General features: G+C 40.3%; 2 protein-coding genes across 2 annotated transcripts; one reads left to right on the top strand and one right to left on the bottom strand.

Annotated features, from left to right (window-relative positions):
* Positions 1-974: 974 nt before the first annotated feature.
* Positions 975-16154, top strand: LOC137280741 (polypeptide N-acetylgalactosaminyltransferase 5-like). Its single transcript, XM_067811961.1, has 12 exons — positions 975-1808; positions 2574-3564; positions 4947-5100; positions 10303-10469; positions 11283-11447; positions 12148-12352; positions 12563-12680; positions 13366-13551; positions 13872-14000; positions 14459-14554; positions 15786-15908; positions 16035-16154. Exons 1-12 carry the CDS (start codon positions 975-977, stop codon positions 16152-16154), a joined length of 3288 nt encoding a protein of 1095 aa, XP_067668062.1.
* Positions 16155-19619: 3465 nt separating this feature from the next.
* Positions 19620-20663, bottom strand: LOC137280740 (uncharacterized). The gene has a single exon (XM_067811960.1). It carries the CDS (start codon positions 20661-20663, stop codon positions 19620-19622), a length of 1044 nt encoding a protein of 347 aa, XP_067668061.1.
* Between the last annotated feature and the right edge of the window lie 5392 nt (positions 20664-26055).

Genomic DNA, 26055 nt, shown 5'->3' with positions numbered 1-26055 from the left:
AGGTGTCTCACGACATTAGTCAGAGTTGCTTAGTAGAGAACTAAGGTAGGTTTTACTTCTACTTTATATTCACACTTTATATATTAAATAATGCCAGTATGTGCCCCATAGATAGGAATGCTTTATCAGTGTGTATTAGTGTTGTGGAACTTGTCTAACAAACAACATGCAGACAAAGTGAAGTGTTTAAGTTTAGTGACACTGTATTTGACTACTGTTTCAGAGTGGTCAGGTCGTATCTCTTGAAAAGACACAAGGACCGGAGGTCCACACTTTCCTCCTACATATCACTGCCATACAGTGATACCATTGACAACTTCTAAAAGCGTTAAATTAGGAGAATTAAGACTCTTGTCGAACAGCTGGATGTCAGGGAGTTTCGCGAAGAGTCTAAGTATCATGTCACGGTTCTCTTAAAACTTAAGAAAGTGAAGCTGTTGACTTCTGAACTGCCTTTATTGACACATACATGTATGACTAAACGATATATTTTTTTACATCAATAACAGGTAACTGCATGGAACAAACTAAATGCATCCATTACATTTATGTCAAAACCTGCATACATCTGTGGAAAGTTAACCCCTGAGAAGGAGCGACGGATACTGAAAATGTGATATCATTGAATTATGGGCAATGTATTAACAGTAAATCACGAAATATTTGCCTTACACACAAGCACCTTGTGATATACCTGGTGAGTTGCAGAGAACTATCCACAAACCTGTCGCCGATATGTTGGGAAATGGAGTCTGCTGTGGCGAATAATTGAATATGGCTATTCTCTGGTGTTGGCGTTTCATCTTTACTTGGACAATATATAATGTACAATGAACAAGTGAAACAATGTGTTTACCGTGCAACCTGGACGTTAACGGTTTCCTTGAAGTCTATAACTATATAGACAAGCACACGGTGTATTGAATCGATGGATTCTTAAAACTGGATGCTGCATATCAGGCTCCTTCTGCACGATGAAGGCCAGAAAGTATATTCTTCTGGCTGTGACTGCCACCATCTATACTCTATACTTAACTGTACTTTTCACAAATGTTACAGTGCAAACCCTCTCCAATGAATATGAACACGAAGAAGAACCAGCTGAAAACCGTTTTCTTGTCGGATACAACTCGGCCTACACTGGAGATTTCTATTTCATTAATGACAGCTCAACCCCTATGCCATATAACAAGATAAACATGATTGCCGTTGAACAACCTGGGATAAAAAATGATACTCCTGTGATCTCATCGAAGACTTTAGAAGCTTCTGAGGATGTTATGCATACCCAGACCTTCCACAAAGAAAGGCCACAACCTGGACCAAATAATGGTAATAATATGGTTCTATCAAAGACTCAAGAAGGTATTTTGAAAATACATGAAGGAGGGTCACATTCCAGGACAAATATTGAAAATGTGACTCGAACTAAACCTCGGCAATCCGCGGCTAGTAGACATGGTGTTAGGACGAAAAGGGGACCTTTGACTGTTCGCGAGGTCTTACTGCTGCCTCCCGAGCCAGAACCAGTTCCTGTGCCACCAACTGTGAAGGACCGACGCATCAAGACTGGAAACAGAAATATATTACAAATCTCCCCAAATAGTCCAGAAACGAGGGTACATTTGCACAAAGATGTATTTACAAGTAAAGATGCACACTTCGAGCAGATGATATTCAAACAGTCTGCAGGAAAAACAGAGGAAGAAAGAGGTCAAACACTGGCAATGTCTAGTCACCGTTTAGCTCAAAATGAAAATGAACCTGGCAGTCGAGGCAAACATTTTAAAAGTGGTGTGTTTGATCGAGTGGGTCATGGGAAGGAAGTGAATTTCAGGAAAGCTTATACTAACCCCGACTTTACTCAGAAAAATATGCATGGATACTCAGACACGAATAGACGTTTGCTCAAACAGAGCACTAGAATCTCAAACAACAGCTCAGACAATGACTCTGCAAGAATAGAACATTCAGTTCACGAGCCATGGGGTGGTGAAAGATTTAAAGCCAACTTGTCTAACTTTATGTCGAGACATCGGGATGAACACGTCACATCGACAACACAAGAAATTACAAATGTTAGCCCAACAAAGGGACATCATCAGAAACAAATTGGTTTTGGAGGAGACAATAACGGTCTACATATCACGGCTTCTGTGACACATGACAGGAAACATGAGAGATCCAAAATGATTCCATTCTTCGGCCAAACAATAGTAAACAAACAAGGGATTAACCAAAAGGCAGTTGAACCACCAAACACTTTTCCATTTCTGAGGCCACCTGAAATTCCAACAAAATTGACTGGGTCGACTGAAGCGAAAATGGCATTTGATAATTACAACAAAAACTTAATCTTGAGGCAAAAGATAATTCCAACAACACCGACTGTTTCAACTGTACAAACAAGGGAATTTGATAAGGGCGCCAACATTCCATTTCTAAGGCAACCAGAAGTTCCAACAACACCGACTGTTTCAACTGTACAAACAAGGGAGTTTGATAAGGGTATGAAAATTCCTTTTCCATTGCAACTCGAAATTCCAACAACACCGACTGTTCCAACTGTACAGACAAGGGAATCTGATAAGCACACCAGCATTCCTTTCCTAAGACAACCCGAAATTCCAACAACACCAACGAGGTCACCTGCGCAACAAAGTGCATCAGATAAATACAACTACATTCCATTCTTAAGAAAACCCGAAATTCCCACAACACCTATGACTCCAAATGTAGAACAAAAAGCTTTTGAAAATATTCAACATATCCAAAACGTAAGGCCGCTATCGGAACCCACATCGGTCACTGTTATTGATGACAGAATCCCAGAATCCGACATTTCTATGGTATCTTACTCTTCCTTCGGAAAACAGTTGGACATTCCAAAATTACCCACCAATGCAGCCAAGGCATCTGATGAGGTCACATCAATGCCAATGAAACAACTACCTCAGCCAGTTCCGGCCTCTACGCCTAGCTACAGCAAGGAACAGACACAACAGGAACTTCTCTATCTCGACATGGAGATAGACTACAAACTGGAATCAACAATGTTGAGGAACGGTATTTTCAGGGTAAGAAAGGGTGACTCTAAGGAACCCCATTCTTCACATGGGTTCATTAAGGCGAAGACAATGTCGATTCCTGTACCTCGTGTATTACATAACGGAACCACAAACCCAAAAATAACCGTGGAAGAAAACATTGATAACAACACCAAGGACAAAACGGTCTCACATGTGCTTTATCTTCCTGCTGTCACTGACAGACCAGCAACGAATCCCGTCAGCAGTCTGACCAAAAATAGCATAGAAGCCTTGCTGCATGCATCGTCACGTAACGCAACTGTGAAGGACAAGGATGGGAAAGATTTGGGGCTGGAGATTCACGAGGGCAATGCTGACTCGGGCGTCGTCATCAGAAATCTGTCAGAGGGCGGTCGCGTGTTTACTTCTCAAGGAGAGACTCGGAATGTGCAGATAGAAGGTATTGAAAGATCAGCCGGGTCTCGTGAACGGCATCTGCTGCTACCAGCATTTAAGTACTCGCCCAATGGACCAGGTAAAGTACGTGTGACAATGTAAACAACGATTATTGCTTGAACTCTTAAATCTGACAAATGTCGATATGTTTCCATAGGAGTTTATGGATTTTCCGTTCAAGTGTTTTTAATGTCAGGAATATTTCACATGTTGTTCGGTATTGCAGGACAATTTCATTCTAAGGTGTTCTTACAAGCATACATGCTGAGCAATGATGGTAATGGTAGATGCGGATTGACAAGTATCTATCTATGTAAATCTACCGACGCTAATTAAGTGGAGGTATATGAGCACACGAAGGCAAGCTCATATGTCACAGATGGTCGGTTATGTATACAGTATGGGTTAAACTAACCGCATTGACTGATAGTCAATGATCTTATCTATATCACGAACTGATTCGTGAACGTGTATACAACGCTGTATACCCCATCTAACCGAGATAATAAGTGCACGAATTCTCACCTGGAGCGCAAACGTGGCTGGAGGAGAGTTTTCATAGTGATTATTATGAGCAATGCAACAAGAATGGAGATGTAAAACATGCATTTCACTACTTAAAGTCCACTCCACCTCCGTCCACTCTGTCACATGCTATAACGGTGGGGTAGCCTAGTGATTAAAACGTCTGATCGTCACGACAAAAACGAGGGTTCGATTCTCCTCATGAGCACAATGTAAATCTCGTTTAGCGTCACCTCATAAACATACGGGTGAGTTATGTCGTCTTATTTAGTTTTCTTATCAACGACCCGTGAAAATTCAGGTTAGAATTTGTCTTTAGTACCGAATACTTGTCGTAAGAGGCGACTAGCAGGATCGGATGGTCGGTCTCGCTGACAAGGTTCACATAATGGTATACCAATGGCGTAAATCGATTTTGTTTTTGCTATTGATCACTGGATTGTCTGGTCTCGATTATTTATAGACCGACATCGTGTTGCTGGAATATTGTTTAGTGCGGCGTAAACTAACTCACTCTGTTGACACACATTTAACAAGATTTCAGCAACACGAAGGGGACGCAAGGTGTGGAATTAATACATTGTACCAATATTCAAAATAAATCCGCGACTTCCGGTTAAACGCTTTAACCGCTGTTGTAACAGCATCGTCAATGCTAAGTTTGGGAGAAGGAGTTAATGAAATGAGGGAAGATTGTATGCAAGATGGCGATGCCCTTGGTGTTTACGACATGTTCGGTTCCGCTATTGTTTGAGCAGTTTCATTTAATATTTCACTAAGATGATAATCATCTGTGTCGGTTTGTTACATGCAATCATGTTTAGAAGCCCCACACGTTTTTACAGTTACATTGTACATTCAGGTTTAAGCGTGACTGATAGGTGAAGCATTACAGTTCATCAACTAACGCATGTTTCGTGACGATATACTTCACAGGGGAATACGGAGCATCGGTTTTTGTGGACTATGAAAAACTCTCTGACCGGAACAGGCTCCAGTACCTAGAGGGATACAAGCAGAACTACTTTAACCAGTTCGTGAGTGACATGGTCCCTGTGAGACGACGGTTGTTGGACGATAGACCGACAAGGTATAGCAACCAAGACGATAGCTAAAACTCAGTAATATATACCTGTGTCCGGAGTTGATATAGCCGGCACATACTCTTTGTAGTGAAGGAAGCTCGGATTCAAAATGATATGTCATCACGTAATATTTGTCTTTTTACATAGCAATATATTTTGAGAAAACGTTAATATTTTTTTATGAATGTGTTAAATATATGCTTTCATTTTCTTTAGGAGATACTGGATTCAGCTAAAACAGACAATTGATATTCCAGTCATTATGTTAGGTGATATTAATGTAGTTCTGCGCTTGTAATACTTTGGAAGATGTAGAACGTATTAGATATATTATTTCATGTAGCTATGCTTTATTCAACGTCGGTTAATTTTTATGTTATTTATATGTGTTATTGTGCCTGACACAGTGTATTCTAGCAGCATTCTCCTATTAAATATATGTTGCTGTTCTTTTGTCTCACAATGTCATTCGTCATACAAGCTTGTAGAAATTTCATTTCAAAATTTCGGGCATCTCAGTATGCCCGATCGTGGATTATCTAATTTCCTTTCGTGACTCTATTTGAATTTATGGAGTGATAAGTACGCGTTCAGTATCAAATTGAATTATAATTGGTTTACAGCCCTGAGGTAATTTTGAAAACACAGCATGATTATGTCAGTACTAAAATAGCTGAATACCTCGCTAAGTAACAGACAAACACATTACACGTACAACTTTGGGGTGAGGACACTGAGTGACGAGACCAGACGAGACAGGACGAGATGAGGCGAGACGAGACGAGACGAGACGAGAGGAAACTGACCAAAGAAACCAGCCGAGAATCCAGTGAATTGGTTTATTGGTCTGAATTGAAGAAACACCGATGTAACAGTCAACAAATAAACTTCGGCCCCACCTTTGATCAAATAAAGTCATTAAATGTCGCACCTTGAATACACACCTTATGATGCAGATTTACTCGCACGTCACACAATGTGACGTCACATCGCTTTAACAAAAGCTATGACGTCATGTGAACCTTCCGAACGGAATCTGATTATTCTCTGGCATGCTTTGTATGTATCGTACCGCAAAGGGCTCAGCTGTTATATATCAAGTCTTCAGAACAATACGTATTAGCATACCTTTACCATAACATTGTACCGCAAAGGGCTCAGCTGTTGTATATCAAGTCTTCAGAACAATACGTATTAGCATACCTTTACCATAACATTGTACCGCAAAGGGCTCAGCTGTTATATATCAAGTCTTCAGAACAATACGTATTAGCATACCTTTACCATAACATTGTACCGCAAAGGGCTCAGCTGTTATATATCAAGTCTTCAGAACAATACGTATTAGCATACCTTTACCATAACATTGTACCGCAAAGGGCTCAGCTGTTGTATATCAAGTCTTCAGAACAATACGTATTAGCATACCTTTACCATAACATTGTACCGCAAAGGGCTCAGCTGTTATATATCAAGTCTTCAGAACAATACGTATTAGCATACCTTCACCATAACATTGTACCGCAAAGGGCTCAGCTGTTGTATATCAAGTCTTCAGAACAATACGTATTAGCATACCTTTACCATAACATTGTACCGCAAAGGGCTCAGCTGTTATATATCAAGTCTTCAGAACAATACGTATTAGCATACCTTCACCATAACATTGTACCGCAAAGGGCTCAGCTGTTGTATATCAAGTCTTCAGAACAATACGTATTAGCATACCTTTACCATAACATTGTACCGCAAAGGGCTCAGCTGATATATATCAAGTCTTCAGAACAATACGTATTAGCATACCTTTACCATAACATTGTACCGCAAAGGGCTCAGCTGTTATATATCAAGTCTTCAGAACAATACGTATTAGCATACCTTTACCATAACATTGTACCGCAAAGGGCTCAGCTGTTATATATCAAGTCTTCAGAACAATGCGTATTAGCATACCTTTACCGTAACATTGTACCGCAAAGGGCTCAGCTGTTATATATCAAGTCTTCAGAACAATACGTATTAGCATACCTTTACCATAACATTGTACCGCAAAGGGCTCAGCTGTTATATATCAAGTCTTCAGAACAATACGTATTAGCATACCTTTACCATAACATTGTACCGCAAAGGGCTCAGCTGTTATATATCAAGTCTTCAGAACAATACGTATTAGCATACCTTTACCATAACATTGTACCGCAAAGGGCTCAGCTGTTATATATCAAGTCTTCAGAACAATACGTATTAGCATACCTTTACCATAACATTGTACCGCAAAGGGCTCAGCTGTTGTATATCAAGTCTTCAGAACAATACGTATTAGCATACCTTTACCATAACATTGTACCGCAAAGAGCTCAGCTGTTATATATCAAGTCTTCAGAACAATACGTATTAGCATACCTTTACCATAACATTGTACCGCAAAGGGCTCAGCTGTTGTATATCAAGTCTTCAGAACAATACGTATTAGCATACCTTTACCATAACATTGTACCGCAAAGGGCTCAGCTGATATATATCAAGTCTTCAGAACAATACGTATTAGCATACCTTCACCATAACATTGTACCGCAAAGGGCTCAGCTGTTATATATCAAGTCTTCAGAACAATACGTATTAGCATACCTTTACCATAACATTGTACCGCAAAGGGCTCAGCTGTTGTATATCAAGTCTTCAGAACAATACGTATTAGCATACCTTTACCATAACATTGTACCGCAAAGGGCTCAGCTGTTATATATCAAGTCTTCAGAACAATACGTATTAGCATACCTTTACCATAACATTGTACCGCAAAGGGCTCAGCTGTTGTATATCAAGTCTTCAGAACAATACGTATTAGCATACCTTTACCATAACATTGTACCGCAAAGAGCTCAGCTGTTATATATCAAGTCTTCAGAACAATACGTATTAGCATACCTTTACCATAACATTGTACCGCAAAGGGCTCAGCTGATATATATCAAGTCTTCAGAACAATACGTATTAGCATACCTTTACCATAACATTGTACCGCAAAGGGCTCAGCTGTTGTATATCAAGTCTTCAGAACAATACGTATTAGCATACCTTTACCATAACATTGTACCGCAAAGGGCTCAGCTGTTATATATCAAGTCTTCAGAACAATACGTATTAGCATACCTTTACCATAACATTGTACCGCAAAGAGCTCAGCTGTTATATATCAAGTCTTCAGAACAATACGTATTAGCATACCTTTACCATAACATCGTACCGCAAAGGGCTCAGCTGTTATATATCAAGTCTTCAGAACAATACGTATTAGCATACCTTTACCATAACATCGTACCGCAAAGGGCTCAGCTGTTATATATCAAGTCTTCAGAACAATACGTATTAGCATACCTTTACCATAACATTGTACCGCAAAGAGCTCAGCTGTTATATATCAAGTCTTCAGAACAATACGTATTAGCATACCTTTACCATAACATTGTACCGCAAAGGGCTCAGCTGTTATATATCAAGTCTTCAGAACAATACGTATTAGCATACCTTTACCATAACATTGTACCGCAAAGGGCTCAGCTGTTGTATATCAAGTCTTCAGAACAATACGTATTAGCATACCTTCACCATAACATTGTACCGCAAAGGGCTCAGCTGATATATATCAAGTCTTCAGAACAATACGTATTAGCATACCTTTACCATAACATTGTACCGCAAAGGGCTCAGCTGTTATATATCAAGTCTTCAGAACAATACGTATTAGCATACCTTTACCATAACATTGTACGGCAAAGGGCTCAGCTGTTATATATCAAGTCTTCAGAACAATACGTATTAGCATACCTTTACCATAACATTGTACGGCAAAGGGCTCAGCTGTTATATATCAAGTCTTCAGAACAATACGTATTAGCATACCTTTACCATAACATTGTACCGCAAAGAGCTCAGCTGATATATATCAAGTCTTCAGAACAATACGTATTAGCATACCTTTACCATAACATTGTACCGCAAAGGGCTCAGCTGTTATATATCAAGTCTTCAGAACAATACGTATTAGCATACCTTTACCATAACATTGTACCGCAAAGGGCTCAGCTGTTATATATCAAGTCTTCAGAACAATACGTATTAGCATACCTTTACCATAACATTGTACCACAAAGGGCTCAGCTGTTATATATCAAGTCTTCAGAACAATACGTATTAGCATACCTTTACCATAACATTGTACCGCAAAGAGCTCAGCTGATATATATCAAGTCTTCAGAACAATACGTATTAGCATACCTTTACCATAACATTGTACCGCAAAGGGCTCAGCTGTTATATATCAAGTCTTCAGAACAATACGTATTAGCATACCTTTACCATAACATTGTACCGCAAAGGGCTCAGCTGTTATATATCAAGTCTTCAGAACAATACGTATTAGCATACCTTTACCATAACATTGTACCGCAAAGGGCTCAGCTGTTATATATCAAGTCTTCAGAACAATACGTATTAGCATACCTTTACCATAACATTGTACCGCAAAGGGCTCAGCTGTTATATATCAAGTCTTCAGAACAATACGTATTAGCATACCTTTACCGTAACATTGTACCGCAAAGGGCTCAGCTGTTATATATCAAGTCTTCAGAACAATGCGTATTAGCATACCTTTACCGTAACATTGTACCGCAAAGGGCTCAGCTGATATATATCAAGTCTTCAGAACAATACGTATTAGCATACCTTCACCATAACATTGTACCGCAAAGGGCTCAGCTGTTGTATATCAAGTCTTCAGAACAATACGTATTAGCATACCTTCACCATAACATTGTACCGCAGAGGGCTCAGCTGTTGTATATCAAGTCTTCAGAACAATACGTATTAGCATACCTTCACCATAAGATTGTACCGCAAAGGGCTCAGCTGATATATATCAAGTCTTCAGAACAATGCGTATTAGCATACCTTTACCATAACATTGTAGCAAGAAGGAAATCTGAATTTCGTATCAATGTTTGCTTAGATCATTTTAGCCAAAGGTTTACATTCAAGAAGAAAGACGGACATGTTTGTCCATGAATACTGACTCCTATGGGAATTGGCTTAAACCATGAGGTGCTCCAATTAATTCTTGTTATTACGAGGAGTCAAATCGACAGTTGAACAGAAGTTGATTCGGTGAAATCCTTTATTTAGGGAGGGAAAACTACTTCCATAAGTTGCAGGACAAAGTTCTACCCTGGGAAGTTACCGGAAGTCAGTGTCATCATATCATTCCATAACGAGGCTTGGTCAACACTTCTCCGGTCAGTTCACAGCATCCTGGACAGATCGCCACCAGAACTACTGAGAGAGATTATTCTTGTGGATGACCTATCCGATAAAAGTAAATATTACTTAAAACATTCATTTCAAACAGTAACGGCAACGTTGAATTCGAATTCGTTCATAGGGAACGTGATTTTAGTGTGAGTTTAGTGAGTGAGGTTGAAACATTTTGTGTATGTCTTATTTTGCGAATGGAAACGCATTTCAAAATAAAATAACCGAGACACCACAAAACGTCTTCACCTGGGCACATTTCACCTTGCGTTTCCACCTTTTTCGCTATCTTAACCATAGAACCTCTACGCCGAAAAAAAAATTAAGCTTGACTATCCAGCGATTCCGTTCGGCATAAAAAGGAGTAGTAACACAGACCTTACTCAAACACCTCTAAAACTGACGCTTCTATATGAATAAACGTCCATTTTGAAGTAAATGACAACAGTAATATACAATGATGTCTTTTCGACACCTGACCCACGTAAAACACTTTTAGTTTCATACGAGCAGAGTGTTGATAAAGGCTTTATTTAAAATAAGGCACACTATGACTGTGACGTTCTTTAGGTAAAAGATGGATGCTCCCACCTATACAGTATCGACCCACACAAACCTTTAGCTCGTGTGACATTTTGAACAAAACATTGAATGAAAACTGCATGAAATAAGTAAATAAGCATGTCAGGGAATAAACTATTTACCAACGGTTTATAGTTTCCGTGTTAAAATGTGTAAGGAGTGGTATTACAAATATGGCACTTGTACTGACTAAGTATGCTGACTCATTTAGCCTGAGTAAATGCCTTGCTGCCAATACGAATGTATTTCGTGTTCTCGAACATCAGATCTCAAAATTACCTGTCTGTTCCATAAGGTTATCTGAAAAGTCCACTGGAAGAATATGTAGCTACTCTCGTCAAGGTCAAACTTATCCGCACGAAAACGAGGCAGGGCGTGGCACGTGCTCGACTCGTTGGTTACTCCATTGCGCTAGCTCCAGTCCTGATCTTCATGGATTCACACACGGAATGTTTCCCAGGTAATAAGCTACCTTTTGTCCTAATGACCTCGTTTGTGTCGTTTAGCAATGCTACATTCCACATCAGACAATCGCTGATTTAATGTAACCAGCAGACATTTCTTTCTTGCACGCGCGAATGACCGAACAATTACAAACGTTTCCAAAGCGTGACATGTCTAAATCGTTTGTCCTCATTCAGAGGTCAGCAACTGTTCGGATGTTACGGAGTAGTTTGATTACCATGGAAGGAAATGAAAAGTTTACAGGCTTCCCAGTTCCTACAATAGTTCCATTTCTAGGCCGTCCCATGCAGTTCAATGATGCTATTTTGATTGAGCACCTATTTAACTAGGGTTACATGACACCCATTATAATATTCGCAGAGGAGAGTGTACCTCCAAATGGCCTCTTAAAGGTGTGGGCAATGCGCACTCATTTAGACATAGTATCTACCAGGGAACTTAAAGGACGCTTATGTTTATTCCCTAAGGCTTAGATGTATGAAAAAACACACACCCACACACACACACACCCATACTTGCACGCAAGGCCCCGAGCGGCCAAAGAGTGAGAGAGTTAGAGAGTGTGCGAGTTTTGAGGGGTGATGTAATATGTATTTACAATTGACTGCACGGTATCCTCAGTGATGTGATGCATGTAGGTTTAAGAAGTCCTATAGCAAATATCAAACCGACGTTGCATATTTCTTGTTCAACAGGTTGGCTTGAACCATTGTTAGAAGGGATATCACTTGATTCAACTACAGTTACCTTCCCGGTGATAACTCCCATTGATCCCCATCACTTTGGTTCCCGGACATCTTTGCCTACACATCGAGGTGGTTTTAGTTGGAAAGGCCTGAGGTTTATATGGGATGATATCCCTGCCCATCAACAGAACAGAACAGAGACTGACCCAATAAGGTGAACAGACGAATAGTTGATAGTGCGAGATGAAATCTGTCAGTTGCCTCTTTCATGCGTCTTTAGTGTGTTGCTGTTTGTGCCACAGACTGATGATTAAGTCTCATATCAACCAATCGTCATTGTTTTGTCTGCTTAACGTTGAGCGCCAGGAAGATCAGAAACAAGGATCATATCTTAATACCTCATACGTTTGGGTGTTGATTTCAGATCCCCCACCATCCCGGGGGGAGTATTTGCCATCGACAAGGACTTCTTTGGAAAACTCGGAGCTTTTGATCCTGGGTTGATGTTCTGGGGAGGAGAAAACCTGGAACTCTCCTTCAAGGTGAGAGAATGTTGTAATCTCTGCACACTTCTGATCAAATATTAACACGTTCAGTTCATGTTTATATATCAAGGTACGTGATTTGTAGAATGAGGGAATATGTAAATAATGCACCAAAGAGGTTCTAGACCCCTCATTCCACCCAGAGCCGCGCCCCTTTACAGCAATCCAAGCAGGGATTGGATCTTACGGGAGGCGCTTTTTGTCAAAGGCAACAAATGTGATGACTCCTAACTCCTACTCCAGCACTACATCCTTCAATATTACCTTAGTGTCAGTACAACTGGTTGTATGACCGAGGGGACACCAGGGGAGATCCAGGATGATAACCCACATCCTAGGCAACGAGTTAAACGAATAAAGTCTAGGATCTGGCCTGCTGTTGATGGAACCGTGGGCACATGCAATGGTGTCTGCATACCTTTAGAGATTGTCTGGGATATTCTGCTCTGTCAGATACATTAGAATGATTTTGTCCCAGTGCTGCTTCGGTGCTCACAGACAAACTGATACCTTTGCAAGCGTTCTGAACCTCCCATCTCCAATTTGTCTTCTTTATTTTACTTTCTTTTTTGTTTTGGGTAGGGATGATCGTTGTTATTATTATCTGTAGTACCACCGCCTGGTCAGTCAGGCTGCGCGATTATTATCACAGTCATTATCAAAATTTTACCACACGCACCAGGTCTGGATGTGTAATGGTAGCGTACATCTGCTGCCATGTTCACAAGTTGGTCACGTGTTCCGGAACTCCAACCCTGTCACGTGGCCCAACGGACAGAACGTTGCCAACGTAAACTCCGCGAGAGTAGCAGAAGTGTGGATGGATGATTATAAGCACTATCTGTATGACGCATCCTTCCTGAAACCCGTGAGTATGATGTGCTCCTTTACTTTACGCCAATGCTTCGGGATTTGTCAGAATACACGTGTCTCTATGTATCTTACACTTCTTATGTTTAATCTTCATGGACGGTGAGTCAGGTTAGATTTTGGTTCGTTGCTTCAAATTTATCTTTTCGGCATCACATTTGCGGAATTATGTTGCTTGATTCCGTTTAAAGGAATACTCTGCTGTGTAGGAATGCGGGATTCGGATCAAGTACAGGCGGGAGTGGTAATACGCACATATGTGGAGACGTAAACCAATAACTACAGCAACAATATAATATCATATGCATATTCTGACAGGACAATCATGGCGACACAACCTCACGTCAAGCTCTGAGGCAGCGACTTCGCTGTCACGACTTCCGCTGGTACATGCGCAACGTCTACCCGGAGAAACAAGTGCCACTTCGGCTTGTAGCATCTGGAGAGGTGAGATCACAGGTGGCTGTGTGGGTGGCTACATTGATGATCATACTGATTTGGGTGCCGTTGTACAAAGCGATGCTAGTCGAACGTAACCACCATGCCTTAAAATAGACTTAATGTTCTCTTAGCGTTAAGTACCTGTGTAGGTCTGGGGTAGAATTTTGGACTTCACTAAGCGATGCTTGTCGTAAGAGGTGACTAACGGGATCGAGTGCACGTGGTCTGGCTCGCTGCCTTCGATGACACGTCACCGGTTGCCAATTGCGCAGATAGATGGTCATACTGTCGATCACTAGATTGTGTGGACCAGACCCGATTATTTACCTGTCGGCCATATAGCTGGAATATTGGAGAGTGTGACGTACATGAAACTCACTCACTTACTTAACCTTAAGGTTGTTTTGTACAACATCGCCCTGTTGTTACAAGTTGTGTAAAGCCGCTCATCATTTAATCGACAGCTAAGACCTACAGGTACCGATCAGTGCGTCACCAGCCTTAATGAACAGAGCAGAAGACTCCGGCTGAGGCCGTGTCGTCGACAGGATGAGAACCAGGTAGTTGCAGTGTGATGTGTGATGTTGTGGTTGGTCCTGCTAAATGTTGATAATATGTGGTGTTGCCGTTTTGAATCCCCAGTTTGTGTCATTCACCGACCCGAGGACTTTATTCCACATGTTTCACATGCCTCACAAGATCCACTACAAACCACACACTGCACAATTAATACAACATTAAGAAAAACGACACATCACCTCACATCACCACACTTCACCACAAGTTACCACACACCAACACATCTCACCACACATCACCACACATCACCACGCGTCCCCATATGTCACCACAAGTCACCGTACATCAACACACATCAACACACATCTCACGTAAACCTCAGACGACACGACGGACTCACGACATGTTACCCATCACCACAAGTCATCACAAGTCACCACACGTCACCATACACCACACGGTAAACCTCAGACAGACGACACGACGTACTCTGGACATGTTACCCGTCATCACAAGTCACCACACGTCACCACAAGTCACCACACATCACCATTCGTCACCATACATCACACGGTAAACCTCAGACAGATGACACGACGTACTCTGGATATGTTACCCGTCATCACAAGTCACCACACGTCACCACAAGTCACCACACGTCACCACAAGTCATCACACATCACCATTCGTCACCAAACATCACACGGTAAACCTCAGACAGATGACACGACGTTACTCGCCGTTACATGTTACACGATACACTACAGTAGAACACCATACTACAAGCCACAGATACATCACATACAACACAACACGCTCCACACACAAAACTACATTCAATATTGCACATAAATGGTTGATCTGGAAGAGTCAATCCAGCGATCAGGAGCATGAACATTGATCAACACAAAGGTGATACGATGGCATGTGGTATCCAAGTCACCAAGGCTGACCACGCGATCCCAATCTTACGACAAGCAAAAGAGATGATTTCTATCTCAGAAACAAATCCGGCGACATGTTGGCAGACACAACTGACAGATAACGTGTTTTCAGTTATTTAATTAGTATTGATCATGTTTATATACACATATATAGTAAAATTACCATGTAACGGTGACAATACTTCGTGTAATTATTAGCTGTAGGATATTACCTATCATTTGTCACGCTCAGTTTAGTGACGTGCATATACGAATGTTTATGGCGTGATGTTACTCACGTGTGTATGATTGATGGTATAAATGGTTAACATGTTTCATATGCTGGTAGCTGTGGCAAGTAACTCTACAGGGAGACTTCCAACAGAACAACACATTTGTCTGTACTTCGGACATGACCAGCCTCCATCTGGAACGGACATGCGCGGAAAGACACAACTGGGAGTACAAGAAGGTTAGGTGACTGCTAGTGTAGACCAGTGACTTTGATGAAGATTCTTATCTTATAAACGTGTGCTAAAACATACACGCATCTATGTATTCTGTTCCCTAAATACCAATATATTGTATTTTATTTCAGGACGGTACGATGTATCATCGATTGCTCCATCTGTGTCTCCAAGCTAACCCAGATGGTTCCATTGAAATTACGATCTGCGACTCTTCGTCCTCGCAGCAGTGGAACATGATGCGGACATAGATCTTCAGACCTCCTGGCAGTGGAATTATTATGTTGACACAGGTATTCACATAGGTCTTCAGATTGCTTGACATTAGAAGCATGACTCGGACATGTGACTTGACACTACACGGCAGTGGCGTTAACATAGGTATTCTCACAGCCGAACAGTCCGTTGAATATGACGAAGACGTAGGTCTTCACACTGCCGGACAGTTGGACACGGTGCGGACATTGAGCTTCGCACTGACCGGCTGTGGGACATGGTGCGGAGATTGGTCTTCGCATTGCCTGACAGTGGGATATGTTGTGAGACATAGAGCGGACATTAGGCTTTACACTACCACGTGGTTGGACATGGTGCAGTGACAGGTCTTCACGCTGCCTGACAGTGGGACATATTGCGGACATAGGTCTTCAGACAGACATGTTGTTCACAGTTCTTCACACTTCCACGTGATGCATGGCGCGGAGACAAGTCTTTACACTGCCTGACAGTGGAACAGTGTAAGGACACCGGGTGTCACACTACCTGGTTGTATATAGTGCGGGCTTCAGATTCTACGAGACCGTTACAGTTTTGGTATGAATGAAAACAAGTTAAGTCGAGTTAATGAGTCAAGGTACATATTTTAACATTTCCTTTTTATATACACATGGGTTTCAAATTGTTATTCAATTACATGTGAATTGTGAGTACATGCAATGTCAATGAAAATATGCTTGAGTATTTCTTGCATTGATTTTGTTGTTCCGTATTATCATTGATACGTATCACATTATCCACAGATGCCTTACCAATCTGTCCTCTTTGACCGTTAACCGTGCTTAATAAGACCATACTTCATAACAACTGACCACATGCTCCACATTTATGCCCCGTGGTCCCTAGTATGGTGATCTACCTTCGGTTTTGGCGATCTACAAACTGAATTTTATACTGTATCGTCATGTACAGTTACATTATTTAGATACAGTGACTATTTTTATATTAGTATATGTTATTATCTAGTTGGTTTACTTTCCTCTGTTGACATACAGTATGGTTCAAAATTATTGAGAATAGCTAAAGCATTTCATATTATTAAACAAGAACAAATCAGATAAAATTGAATGTATTGTGAAAGTGAACTGACCTTTTCATGTTGTGTAGATAACAATTTAATATTTTATCAAGTCTCCTTGAGCTTCACGGCACAGTCTAAGATGGGTAGGCATACTTCCTATCAGAGAGGTTAGTGGTTCGTGAGTTATGCTGTCCCAGTATCGGACCACTTCTCTCTTCATGTCTTCAATTTTTGTCAACCCCTTTTGCTTCACACATTCCTTCATCATCCCCCAAATGTTCTCAATGGGATTTAAGTCAGGACTATATGCAGGAAATGGTAATGCAGTCACATTTGTCTCCTGAAACCACTGCTTGGCATGTTTTGCGGTGTGTTTAGGATCATTATCTTGCTGCAAAATCCAGTCATTTCCATAAAACACATGTGCACTTGGAAGGAGAAAATTATCTAATATGTTAGTGTAGCGTTGACTTGTCAGATTTCCCTCAAACACACACAGCGGGGTCGTTCCTAATAAGGATATCCCTCCCCATACATGAAACTTTGGGCTGTATTTAGGTCGTCGATACAACGGTGCTGACGCAGACTTTGTCCATATTTTCACATTATTGGGATATACCCATATTGAGCTTTCATCAGTAAAAATCACATTTTCCCAGTCAAAGTTTTCATGTGCCAAACACCACTCAACACGCCTGTCTTTATGTTCTTGTTTCATGAGAGGAGAAGGAATTCCAGTCTTTTTCTCCCACCCAAGATCAATCAAATTTCTTCTAACTGTAGATTTTGATACAACTGTTGATCCCCTTTCTATCATTTCATACCTGATGTTGGAGATGCTTGCCCTTTGCTTTTTAGACGCCAAAATTCCCAGCCGGACGCGATCTGAGAAGTCCAATTTTCTGGGTCTCCCTGCTCCTTTCTGGTGCCCAAAAACCTTTCCCTCTTTAAAATTCTTCCTAATCCTATACACAGTAGAAAGAGGAGTTCCTGTTCTCTGTGCCAATGTATTTACATCATCTATTCCTTAATTACGCTACTCAAAAATCAACCTTCTTTTATCTTCAGCAGACATTGTTGACAGTGCTGAGGAAAATGACGTCTGCTACAAATTCAGGGGAGGTAACTCTAATTGTACTATACTCAGTAGGCCAAGATGAGTTATCTCCCTTATACCATTACTTAGTTTTAAGTATCAGTGAATCAGTTGAGGTGTTAGGATAGCTCAAAGTAAGAAGAATAATTCTCAATAATTATGAACCAGACTATATATTCCTAATTTACCTTTAACTATAATTTGATTAAGTCATAATATGACTGAAATATTGCCGATGTGACCATACATTTTAACTCACTTACTCCACAATCATAGGTCTACCTTGGCACCTACCCTTCTGTCTGTGACCTGCACATAAAGTATGTTATGAAGTGCACGTAAAATATTTGAAAGCTGAACGTAGGTTTAGACAAGGAGGTAACACCCCTACAACCCCCAGCACTGACCTCCTCAATTCTTGTTTTATGCACGTATGCATGACTCGGGGTGTAATATGGCCCAGGCGTGTCACTTAAGCTTCCGATCGAATGTCATTGTTCAATGACTCGACTGCTGATAAATTTTGCTTAATCAAGGTAATATGATTCAAGACCTCATGGAAGGTGTCTCTTGTACTAATGTTCACGATGACTTTAAGGTGATCGACTGAGCAATCTTTGCCCGTGTTTGTGAAATCCGATTAAGCAGGATACCCTCACCCTGTATCAGCACAGGTATCACTATTTCAGAGTGTTTCATATACACGTGCTCAAGATGTCGTACGTACAAATGTGGAAAGGGATTGTCTCATATATTCTTAGAGTGGTGTCTGTCTCTTCCTTCCGACTAACATCCCTGCAACCTATACGTGATGTTAGGGCCAAACTATCGATCCCTGTAGTCAAATTCGGGGCCCGGCATTATTGATATTATCTATCAAATTGCTTCATAACATCATTTCCTGGATGGTATGAACTAAGCGAAATTATTTACAAACGCCTACATATAGCTGGAGCAATGTTTGTGCTTCGTTAAACAACTAGTAATTGGATAATTGTGTATTCCAGATTAACTCATTAAATACACAACCGTAATACACTGCCGAAGGTTTGATGGTATCAATACGCTTGCCATTCATCACACTATTCTGGACACATGGCTGTGTAGACAAACAAAACTATTGCTAGAATATCTCCATTTATACCAAGAAATTTTATAACAAGAAATGTTTTTTCGCAAATGGATTTTGTTCGTGGGACGTCTTTGGCGTCTGATGAGCTAAGCATGCCTTCCGCTTCAAGGCATTCCTGGAAGTTTGTAGCAGCGGAGAAATGCGTTTCCCGTCTCTGTCAAAATACACAGAGATCTGACAAGACCTCAAGCTTACAATGTTGGAGGAAGTCTTGGACTTGTTGATATGTTCTTTCCCCTGGCCAGAAAGAGATCATCGTCACGTCCTCTCAGAATGGCGGCTAGTCGACTGAAACCACTGACAGACATCACCAAAGTGTCACATACTGACAAAATGTATTGGTCCAGGAAAACCTTCTCCATCCCTGAGCATGTAATGGTTCCAGATGGACGATCTATATGGATGATCTGCCCTTTCACTTCGAGATAAGATTCAGGGAATGCCTTCTGAAACTGCACCCTAACCTGCTCTGAGTCTGTTGCAATGAACAGCTTATCATATCCCGGATGCAGTTTCTCTTCCAGAAAACGGATTAAACTTTTCGGATCAGGCCGAAGAGTCTTTCGACTGTTATCTCGTGGGAGTGTCCTGCTTTTACCCATGCGTATATGCGCACAGACGAGTTTTTGGTGATTTTGATCAATCGATCCAACTATTTCATCAAATGTACGTTGTGTTTTATGCGAAAGTCTGAATAGCTTTTCAAAAGCGTGCCTATAAATGTCAAGGTGACTTAAATTCCGAGCCCAAGAGACTTTTTGAAACAACGGGTTTTTCATGAGGTAAGGGACGAAATCTATATTTCCTGTGTACATTATACCTTCGTTGTGAAACATTGCTTCCAGATCTCCTGTAGCCATAGCAACACCCATGCTACTGCCATCAAGATCAACTATCCATTCCTTTTTCAAATGTGCTAATGTGCGACTATCAACTGTCCAGTCCACGTCCTTTGAAGTGACAAACTCTGAGATCTCACACGGTTTGTACATACTGATACCAAACTGACGTCCAAGCATCTGTGCTAACACAAAAGCTGTTACAATCCCTTTCAGTCTGTCAGCCAGACCGCCACATCTCCTTGCGTTGCACGTGTAGATGATGTATTTAGCCTGGATTGTTTCCCCTGGTTCTGATCTACGCATATTCTCATCTATGAGCCTGTATGTTGACATTCTCATTGTACCCGTTTTCTTCCCGTTCACGATGTTGAAGCCAGGTATTACGTCTCTCATTACGTGTGCAGCAATAAGACAGACGGTAGCGCATACCAGGGAGATAAACGCGAGACGAACTCTCTGAAGACAAAATTGTATCTTTAGAATAAGAGCTATCAATGTAAATATCAGCTGGGATTTTCATGGAAGAATATGAACACGATACCTCTGACGGTAATTAAGTTCTACACGTGATTCTGATTAGTTCTTAAGCATACTGAAAAGCCATCAGAAGCAGCTTGTGTATGTGAATTTAACTGCACGTAGATAATCAAGGCAACGAAGCGTAGCATTAGCAAGGTGGTGTTTTGTCGGAGTTCAGCAAGCTCTTTGAAAAGAAACGAAACTTTGCCATATTCAGAACTGCACATGCACTTTAGATTGAATGGTTGTCACATACAAATTACTCACCCGCTGACACATATTGATGTTATGCATGTCGGCAATGGGGATACCACATGTTGTTCTTCCCTTTCCAATCAACATTAACTAAATGGTTGTATCCGAAGTAAAAAAGAGACATATATCTGTTACCACGTCGCATGTGTGTACGGCGTTCTCTTTGTGTTTTAAGCCACGGACGTTGAAGCACTTTTCCGTTGTGAATCAAGCCTCTTCGCAATCTCACCTTATATCAGTTGTGAGTATTTACTTCCTAGCTAAATGTCTATCAGAAACATCAGGGTCTATTAACATATCGGCTATATATGTGAAATATGGTAAGGTCACGCAACGACCTGAACACAGGGTTGGTAAGGGAGTTATAATATGATCCAGGCAGATCTAATGATCGGCCTCTACACACGGTGACAGGCAATTACCAGGCCACTTTGATCACGTATTCCAACGATAAGGTGACAACCTCTCATCCAAAGGAATGTTCCACTAACAGATCATTGTAGATCATTCAGTCACACGCTGCTAGTCATACGCTCTTAAAGGTCACATATACCCTAATAGGGTACAAATGCAAAATCACTTGCTGACATCGTTGTATATGACACCCCGTCGTTAAAACTGCTCATTTCGATCTTTAATTACCTTAAATCGACCTTTTTGTCAACAGTGCACAATTCTCAACCGCAAACGAAATTTCAACCTATCAGAGCCGCGCGTATGCGTGACGTAATAGTGGGTATAGAAATGAGGGTCTGTGCAGTATTCATCTACATTTCAGGGCTTAAACTATTTCGTTTTCAGGTTTGTACAAACCTGAAATCGCAAAAGCTGTTGAGAAAAATGAAAGCTATATGTTCTCACAATCTACTATCATTTAGTTTTGTCTCCTGTTTTCCCTAGTTTTCGAGTTACAACCCTTGTTTTCATAGACAATTCTGTCAAAATCACTTGGTGTCGCTAGGTTGTAATCCGTGTTAGGTGGTATAAACCTACACGTTATTTGTCATCATTCACTTGATGCTCAGTTAATGAATTTATAACAGGTATAATTAGTGGTAACGCCACTTAGATTGCCCGAAAAGGCCCCCATCTGGCATTTCTTTTGTCTGGATCGATCAAAGGATTAACCGATAACAACTATGATTGATTGATTAATTAGTTTTATGGGGATTTAAATGGGGGATTTGTCAAAAGGTAGTGTTTATGTATATACATTTACTAATCTATACTGAATACACTCTGTCGTGTCTGTGTCTATGTAAAACAACACCCTTCTTTCAAAGGATTAACAGCCAATTCATTGATTGATTGCTCATTATTGGCTAACTAAATAACGTTTTAAAAAGAATGACGCACATTATACAATTATTTGCCAGGTGTGCTATCTTTGGTAACCAATGAATCTATACAGCAATGTGAAAAACCTGAAACGATACATCACGTTTTCGTATATTAGACTGTTAAACGACACATCACTTGGGAAATCTGCAGATGAATTATATATCACTTGTTTTGTGGATAGTGATGGATACATTCCTCGAAGAAGGTAATAGCCTGACATTGCTCCTATAACTTTAATTTTAATATTTGCATTTTTTGTTTTTAATAAGTTGTCGTAGCTTTCAACAGACGACATACACTACGGCGTGCGTGCGAATTATGATTCATATAGGAAAACTATGAAATGTCTACATATTACATTCCTGTTGTACATTCGCAAATCGCTTCTTTTTATTGTTTCAAAATGCATACAAGTATGATTATAAAGTAATTAGGATTATGAGACCAAGTATAAAGACGTACATTGACAAGTATCTATATACTGGTGAGTGAACGTTACAAACCAAGTAAATTTAGCAAGTGAAGAAATTTATCGCGCAGTATTTTCACTTCGACCCCGACCTCGCTTAGGTTATGTTACAGGTTGTGTCATGCAAACTCCTTTTGATAATGATTCAAATACGTATTTATGTAGTTTTGATTTTCTAACTTGATGAGAACAAACCATACATAATCTCATTAATTCAAATGGAAGTTTTCACTCACTTACAAAAGGACAATTACTTTCTTCTGGTAGTAAAATATGTATTTTATTGATGGACAATAGGATTTTGCATGTCATTGCTTATAACATAACAGTTTCACTCTTGGAAGTGAGGTGGAGGTCAATATAACATTGCTTGCAATATAAATGTCACTTCGACCCCCACCTTGCTTCCCTGGAAGAAGTCCGTAAGTTAAAAGTTGTGTCATGCAAATTCCTTTTGGCCATGATTCAAATGCATATTTAACTACAAGTAAAAAGTAGTTTTGATTTTCTAACTTGATGAAAACAAATCATGATATCAATAATTCTAGCGGACTTTAGCCTGTGACTTCACGATTTTCAAAAACGCCCTGTCTGAGGATGAATGCTATTTAAGTTTGTTTTTACCGACTTACAAAATCAAAATTACTTTCTACTGGTAGTAAAATATGTATTTTATTGATGGACATTAGGATTTTACATGACATTACTTATAACATAACAATTTCAATCTTGGAATCGGTCAATAAAAGGGGTCAATATAATATTACTTACGATAATATTGTCACTTCGACCACAACCTCGTTTCCGAGGAAGAAAGCGTTATATCCATACTGTCACAGAGATTAAAACCTCTCCTCGGAGTCCAAATGACGGCATTTAGAGAAATGTTTTAACTTCAGTCTTAGATCATCTAAGATACAACAATGTTGTGCCACTTGGACACGACAGGAGCATGGTTATAAGTACGAATCCGAGTTTAACCGATGTTTTTCAAGGCGTTATAGCACCATAGCCTTTCTTGTGAGTTCAACATTTGTCTAGAACCCTCACTACTTATGGTTTTTCTGCCACCTCAAGCACATATTGTTTGAAGGGATAGAACCAAAATTATCATTATCATTTTCTCAATGCATATTAGAAGTTGTTGGCTGGTCGCTAGGGGGGCCATGGGTTCATGTACCCCCTCGCCGAACCCTACGGGCTCGTGGAACATAAACAAACTCCCAGGGCGAGGTGAACATAAAGAAACCTCGAGGGTGCATGATCCCATGGACCCCGAGGGATCAGTGTACAACGTATTTATCTTACCGAACACCTGAATTTTAATTTTGAACTGTTTGAAGCACTTCTGTTGAATTTGCAGACGACACAAGGTAAACAGATTTAGAGTTAGCTCCCTTCCATCGATTTTCAATCGCAAAACATCGGTGCTTGATGCGTGATTCAATTTTGTTCGAGATAAAAAAGTACTACCATGAAGCACCAAAAGAGTTCGGAATTCCCAGCGGTGTACATTGAAAATAATACATCGCCTGTAAGCGGGGTACATTGAAAATAATAGAATAGCGCTTAGCCAATCAGAAAGCGACATTCTTGTGTGAGGTAAGATAAGCAGCAATATACCATCTGTATGAAAGACACGATTAACAAATTCCAAATCACTATCATGCGGTGATTCGAATTCCGAACACCCCCTGATGTAGCTGAAGTGGTTTCACCTTGTGCAGGTGCTGAATGTAACTATCAGGTTCCATGTCAGGAAATGCATTAACACAAGTACTCATTGCATGTCAGGTGGATGATGTGTAGATGCAGATACGAGACAGGGATATTATGTTGCTTACTTAAACAGGTCAATTTCGAGATCAAAGCTTAAGTGGAGGAACCGTACAGAAACGAGAGAGTCGTGTGAAGGGAGTCACTGATTGAATGGGTTAGTCTGTCTCATAGTCCCTGAGCCACGTTATTGTCTCTGCAATACTAGAGCCCTAAAGGAAGCAAGGCTAGAATTGCCCAGATTCAGAATTCCCAACTCACTTGGGTTCCCTTCCAAATCCCATATTCCCATATTTTCATTAACTCTGAACAAAGTGTATTGAATTATGACTAAACCCTGGCTGGATAGCATCCTCCCACACCATATTAAAATGTATGTAAACTATTTGTAAAACAAAATATTTACAGCTCTAAAATTATGTCTGAAACAAACTATTCGTATCAATTCCCAAACCCTACTATACACAGAAATAGGGAGCGTGCACCATCTTTTGCTGCTTAAATGTACATGTGATTTTCCCGAGCTCCTTTTTATCGAATGCTTCGATATGTCGAACCTGTTATACTGCCACGAAGAATCTGAGATACGTTTGACCCCCCCCCCCCCCCCCCAAAAAAAAAAAAAAAAAATGCAAATAAAGAAACATCATCCTTTTCTTGAGCCCTGAGCCTTGTTCCACCATTGTATTTTTCTGTACCTTTATCTCGAAGTGCAAATGAGCATTTCCCGAAAGAGTTCGAGAGAGCTCTGTCGTTATCCAGCATGTAAATTCCCTTTATACTGATAATGCTGAAGATGCAATTATAATGAAGTTGTTTGATCTGTCTCACCGGACATGCTCCGCTATCTCGAACATCCGATATTTCGATTTCACAACTCCGTCATGAATCGGCGAGAAACTATGATAAACCGAACAGAAATTCACATTTTGGAAAAATATAATTTCAGGCAGATATAATCGACACATATCGGAAACATCTAAGTGTCCATGTGGTCATCATAACAAAGACGCCATTCCCTACCATTTTACAACTATCAAAAATTAAGAAGTGTGTGTTTGTATATTCAAGGATACGGTGTTAAAACTACTTTATAAGATAACGGTGCATTGAATGACTCCACATATAGTGACATTCTCAACTCTCATTGCAACAGTTCATGTCTTAAAATAGCCGCTTTTGGAGATTATCACCACACGTTTTATATAACTTCTGAGGCAGATCATTTCATTGCTAGTCATACCCTACACCCGCACCGAAAGAATATATTTCTAATTCAATCATTTATCTGTTATTTATTCTGAGCATTATTGTTTTGTGGTCAAATTATTCCAGTTATGTATCCAGCTACTGGAATAGTGCAGTGGGGCGGTTTTTTATAAGCCACTAGGCTTGGTCACCCATACATGCTTCTCCTTTGAACGA

The sequence above is a fragment of the Haliotis asinina genome, chromosome 4 (assembly GCF_037392515.1).
Source record: "Haliotis asinina isolate JCU_RB_2024 chromosome 4, JCU_Hal_asi_v2, whole genome shotgun sequence".
NCBI classification, from domain to species: domain Eukaryota; kingdom Metazoa; phylum Mollusca; class Gastropoda; order Lepetellida; family Haliotidae; genus Haliotis; species Haliotis asinina.
Note: the sequence above shows the minus strand (reverse complement) of the source record. Positions and strands in the feature narration are given on the sequence as shown.

Excerpts from the sequence above, each read along its gene's own strand:
- LOC137280741 (XM_067811961.1), top strand. The coding sequence starts at position 975 with ATGAAGGCCAGAAAGTATATTCTTCTGGCTGTGACTGCCACCATCTAT. Across the intron at positions 3,565-4,946 it reads GTACTCGCCCAATGGACCAG|GGGAATACGGAGCATCGGTT; the intron begins GTAAAGTACGTG and ends TATACTTCACAG. Across the intron at positions 10,470-11,282 it reads GGATGACCTATCCGATAAAA|GTTATCTGAAAAGTCCACTG; the intron begins GTAAATATTACT and ends CTGTTCCATAAG.
- LOC137280740 (XM_067811960.1), bottom strand. The coding sequence starts at position 20,663 with ATGAGAGACGTAATACCTGGCTTCAACATCGTGAACGGGAAGAAAACG.